Source organism: Mesitornis unicolor, unplaced genomic scaffold (genome assembly GCF_000695765.1).
Source record: "Mesitornis unicolor isolate BGI_N332 unplaced genomic scaffold, ASM69576v1 scaffold21234, whole genome shotgun sequence".
NCBI classification, from domain to species: Eukaryota; Metazoa; Chordata; class Aves; order Mesitornithiformes; family Mesitornithidae; genus Mesitornis; species Mesitornis unicolor.
This window is the reverse complement of record NW_010179664.1, coordinates 125-5,677: the sequence shown is the minus strand read 5'-3', so window position 1 is coordinate 5,677 and position 5,553 is coordinate 125. Positions and strand designations below refer to the sequence as shown.

At 45.1% G+C, this 5,553-nt stretch overlaps 1 protein-coding gene across 1 annotated transcript; it reads left to right on the top strand.

The window, feature by feature from the left end:
- Positions 1-462: 462 nt before the first annotated feature.
- LOC104539362 (uncharacterized protein C6orf106 homolog) lies at positions 463-4,513 on the top strand (the record flags this gene model as incomplete). The annotated part of the gene is made up of 2 exons (XM_010182863.1): positions 463-617; positions 4,316-4,513. Coding segments are annotated over 2 exons (353 nt in total), but the record flags the coding sequence as incomplete, so codon positions are not given.
- Between the last annotated feature and the right edge of the window lie 1,040 nt (positions 4,514-5,553).

Genomic DNA, 5,553 nt, shown 5'->3' with positions numbered 1-5,553 from the left:
GTGCTCCTTTTGGACCTTTTGTGCCAAAATAAAGTGGAGAGGTTCAGTCCTTTTGAGATTAGCTCAGGGAACAAGGCTGGTACAAAGAAACTGCCCTGTTTGTGTGCCGCTGCATAGCACTGACCTCAGTAGGTATTGAATTTTTTGGCAGATTTCATAAGGAGCTAACGGGGTAGAGGTCTCCAATACTCAAGTTCCAAGAATTCTGGTGAAAATAAGAAGCAGAGTAGAAAAGTGGTCGAATGTAGTGTCCTTGGCAAGAAAAGGTGCTGTATTTTGAGCTCTGTTGTGTTGGAGAATCTGTGTGATACAGAAAAACTTTAAAAAACACAAGCAGCAGAGCTAATAGAGTCTGAATAATAACTTTTGCTTAACTGTTGAGGATGACACATGTAAACCTGTGAAAAAGACCTGACCCGCTTGTACTTTGTTACAATCTGCTTATTTTTTTTTGCTTTCTAGGAATCTACAAGCCGCCATTGGAGCCTACTATGACTTTGAGAGTCCAAATATCAACGTACCCTCCATGTCCTTTGTTGAAGATGTCACCATAGGTGAAGGAGAGTCCATCCCTCCTGATACCCAGTTTACAAAAACATGGAGGATACAGAACACAGGTAAGGCTTTGGGGTCTGTAGCAGAACCTGTGTGGTGTGTATGATGTGCTGGGATGGCAGATGTGAAGAGGTGCTGGTGTGAGGTTTGTGTGCACTTAATTTGGAGTAGAGCCTTGCTGTTCCTGCAGGACGTTGCCTGCCAGCCTATGTGTATTCCCCTTCTCACGTTGGCACAAACGTGAGCTCAGGTCACCAGTCTTGTTCCTCGTGCTACCACACAAATAAAAGCTCTAGGAAACTTCTAGATTTAAAAAAGAAAAATGAAGCATGGGTGTTTTGTGGGTTGTTTTTGGGGTTTTTTAATGGAAATAGATCTGAAAAGCATCCTATTCATGTTTCTGATCACTTGATGCAAACAAATGGAATACATCTTTAAGTCAGTGAAGAGATGCCTTTGAACCTCAAAGACTTTTAGCTCAGGAGCAGCCTGTACGTTACCACTGCCCTTCATAGCACCAATCTCTGACCATCCCGGTCACTTGGCCATTCTGCTCTCTGTGGTGGAGCAGCCTGTACGTTACCACTGCCCTTCATCGCACCAATCTCTGACCACCCCGGTCACTTGGCCATTCTGCTCTCTGTGGAGGCAGCGATGCAGTGATCTATGAGAAGAGGGAGCGGTGCGAGGGTAGCCTGGCAGGTACCCTTTACTTTTTTAATAAGCTGTTGACAGAATTGCTTTTTCATCCTTTGAGAGGATGTGAGGCTGGAGGGACCACATTCCAGCATGAAATAAGTCAAAACAGTGACTGGAATCCAGGAAGCGAGACTGGGCAAAACACATTCTCAGCACTTGATCTGTTGGGATGGAGTCAGAAAGGAAAATGAGATCCATGGACACAAAGCGGGATTCCTTGGCTGCAAGTGTTGCAATGACAGGATATTGCATGAATGTTTCAGCTGTGTGTCTGAATTTAATTGACCTGCTTGCACTTCTGTGAGGAAGAATGATAGCACAACAAGGTATAATATCGTGAATCATCGTGAGTAAAGTTCAGCTGTGTTCGTACTTCAGCTTGTAAATAACTGCAGCACTTGAGCACTGTACAAATTTGTGCTGAGTATCAAAGCATAACAGAGATTAAAACCTTACTAAAAATCTGGGAGTATTTCATCAGGACATGAGAGGTGAGAATGACGGGGAAGCATTAATTTATAGAGACTGTATTCTAGAGAAAAGGTTTAATTATTTCAGTTTACTTTTCCTGCCTCCATTTGTTTGACTTGGTACAATGGAAAGGTGACACTTGTAGCTTAATTAAACTCCAGTAACGTGAAAAATTGACTGTCAATATTTTTATGACTGTGTCACAGGTACGAGTCTTACAAATGTAGTAAACTTGACAGGTCTTGTTTCTCCGCTATTTAATTTCTGTGTTATGACTACACCCCTATCTTGTTCCTCTCAGGCTCCTTCCTCTCTCGTTCCTCTGTACTTTTCCCGGCATGCAAATTCAGCCTTAATTTAACATCCTACTTCAAGCAATGTTTCATTGTTCTTGAGATGTTTGACCTTCTGAAATCTGTGAGCCTTCTGAAATGAGGAAAGGGAGTTAATCTTGACTCGCGAGTGCCTGGCAAAGCCAACATTTGTTTTGGCTTCGCTGTGGGTTAAAGCCCAACTTTGTAACAAGTACATCTGTACGCTGACAGTGGCGCTGGAGGCCAGGTCTTGTTGAAACCGTGTTGTCGAGGCACGTTTTAGTTACGTTTAACTTCATGTACTGTGTCATGACTCTGCAGTTTGAGGAGGACCATAGCATTTTAAAACCATTTTATGGTTTAATTAAGGTATGATATCAAAGGACTGTAGTGTTTCCAGATAGTATCTGCTTGTTAGGTAGATAACTGAAGCAAAGCCAAGGTTTTTAACAGCTCCACAGGAGCCATTGATTAAATGACTTCAGAACACGAAATACCTGAGGCATGTGTCACCGAAGCCTTTGGTGTCTGACGGGTATGACAGGCGGAGCTCTGAGACACTGCCAGTTTTAAGCGTGCAAGCAGTAAGCTGGGTTCAGTCAGGTTTTCTTGTCTGTTATTAAAAACTAATACCCTGCTCTGATACCTTCCGGGACCGTGCTTGGCTTCTCTGCCAAGAGACCGGTTTGTGTAGTAGAACCATTGCTGTAAGAGCAGCAGGATTTAACAGACTTATTTCCTCTTCCCACTCTCCCCCCAGCTGCTGCTGGCTCTGCAGGACAGTTACTACAGTTTATCATCTCCTGAGATATGAGTGTACTGAAATAGAATGACACAATCATCATTTCATTTTATGGGGCTTATCAGTTGCAGTGTTCTAGGCACCTTGCAAGCCTAAAGCCATTAAAACCGATAAAAATCACATAAATTATTTAAACTAAACCATGTTGCTGGGCTGCCAACCTTTTAAGATGAGACTTTGTTCTCTACTCCCACAGGCCGTAGTCTGAGGTCAGGCAGTCACTTGGCTCCTCTTTCCAAGACCTCCCTGCCTCAGCACCGTCTCCAGCTGCAGTGAGACACACTCAATGTCCCACTTTCCTTGCTCACATCGTGCTTTCCCTGCTAGATTGTGAATCCACAAATGAGGACTTGACTAGAAAACCAGTCCTTGCTGTGTCTTTGCTGCAGCATCCACTGGGATTAAATTAGCAGGCAAGCTGTTGTAAGGGATGCTCCTTGGGGTAACCTGAGGTCAGATCAGCATCCACCGTTCTCATCTCAGGCTGGACGTAGAGTGCTTCCAAAATTCTTGGTGCTTCAGGCTTTCCTTAGCTGTTTCCATCGACCTCAAGCAAGCAGAAGGTACCGGCCTCACCCAGGCAGAAAGCCATTGGCTTAGTCATGTCCCATTACTGGGGAAAAAAGCAAGAGAAAATTCTGCTAAACCGATTTTTCACAAGTCTCAGAAGCATTTTTCTTTCTGTCTGCCCCAGAACGTGTTATCTTTGGTGGCAATGGCTGAGCTTGCATGCAGTAACTGCTTTTCTGTATCTCTAAATTGCCAGGTCACGCTGTCAGTCCCAGTATCTGCAGTCTAAACATTGATCTCCACAAATAAATCGTATGTTCACAATCTTTTCCACCTTAGCACAAGGCTCAGAGAAGGTGGAAGGTGCAGGAAGGGAAATAAAATCCATTTAGAAAAATAGTACTAGCTCTTCAATTATAGGTCAAACCATTAGTTCCTCCTGAGGCTGCTAACAGGCTTAAAAAAGAATAAATCCCTGAAAGAAAATGTTTCCAGGACTTTGTATTAATACAGCATACATTTTGATTTTGCAAGGCTCAGGAGTTAGATGCAGGGAGGCAGAAAGAAATGAGGTTGGGGGAGGAAAGCCCCTGCCTAGGTCTGACCTCGTGGTTGTCTCTAGCACTGGGAGAATGCACGTGCGTGTCGGTTACGTTGATTATTTTTTGGCTGCTGTTTCGCTCTGACTTTGAGAATTTTTCTGTGTAAAGAAGACCTGGAGATTATTCAAACAGAAATAGAAATTGCCCTGCTGGTCTCGAAATGGACCAGTTAAGCCTGATCTGTAGCCTGTGTTCTCCTTCAGCATCCATTGCTGGCTGTGCTGTGCGTGTCTTGGTGCTCCTTTGGCTGTTCGACAATTGCACAACTGTTTTACTGAGCGTGTTTCACCCGGTCTTACACAAACAGACACAGAGCTTTTCCTGGTGCACTGTCAGTGACTCTTTCTTCTGTTTAATCCCAGGCACAGAGGCGTGGCCCCCGGGGGTTTGTCTGAAGTATGTCGGGGGAGACCAGTTTGGGCACGTCAACATGGTGATGGTCAGGTCCCTGGAGCCCCAGGAGATTGCAGACGTCAGCGTTCAGATGTGCAGCCCCAGCACGGCAGGAATGTATCAGGGACAGTGGCGAATGTGCACTGCCACGGGACTCTATTACGGAGGTGAGTGATCCCTTCTCGGGGACTTCAGGCTCTTTTCCATGGTGTTCCCACTGCAGACAGAACAAACGCTTCTGGCCCCTTGCAGACGCTCTCCTGATAACCAAGGTGGTGAAGGTGGGGATCTGCCAGCTCGCAGCCTAAATATAGAAACCAGAATAGAGAAAACACCAAGTGAGCTGCCTTGTTGTCTTGGTCAGCACAGAACTGTTTTCTAAGCACTGGAACAAATTGGAGATTACAGAAAGCTCTGAAAAACAAAGGGACTTGCACAGCTCTCCTGGGGACTCTTTCCCAGTCAGGATTCTTTCCTGGTTTTCCAGCACTGAACATCATGAACTACATACGAGCATAGAAAATCTATTTAAGTGGGGAAAACCTCATCTGAGAGGTTTAGTTAAGGCCCAGCTTTTACTAGTGTGACTCAGTGCATCGACTGTGAACCATTTTTCTGTATTTAAAAACCACTTTTTGCTATTTTGCCTGGTGCCTCAGCCTGAGCCACCAACGTCCTTATTCATTTGGAGCCCTGCAGTCCTTTTTAGCCAGCTTCAGTTTACACTGAGAACATCCTTGTGCCTGTTTTGGCAGTTGGGTGTATCCCGAGTCCATGGGTTTGAGTGAGAGATGTTAGCACTTGGATTCAGAAATAGGTCTTTGCTCAGAAATACATGGGTTTTGGCAGAATTGTCAGCAAGTGTACGACAGTGGTGTTGAAAGTGGATGTTGCTTTGTCCCTGAAGAAAGGGGACCCATTTCTCCATGTGGGTTGAGAGGCCTGTTCAGCTCGCATTGCCTGCCACAGGCCTGTGTTTATAGAGCTGAGGTTTTCCCAGCTGCTGACAAACACTTTAAGATCTTACTGAGCTTTCTGACCTTGCACATTTTGAAAGAAAACGACCTACAAATTAAAATCCCTTTGGCTACCCAGCTTCCAGTCAAAGCTGCCCTTCCCTTGTGAGATAATTAATGGCTTTTTTTGCCGGTTATCCCCCAGAGGTGAGCCCCAGCGGCTGTGTGAGGGCCTGGCGAGCAGCCGGGGC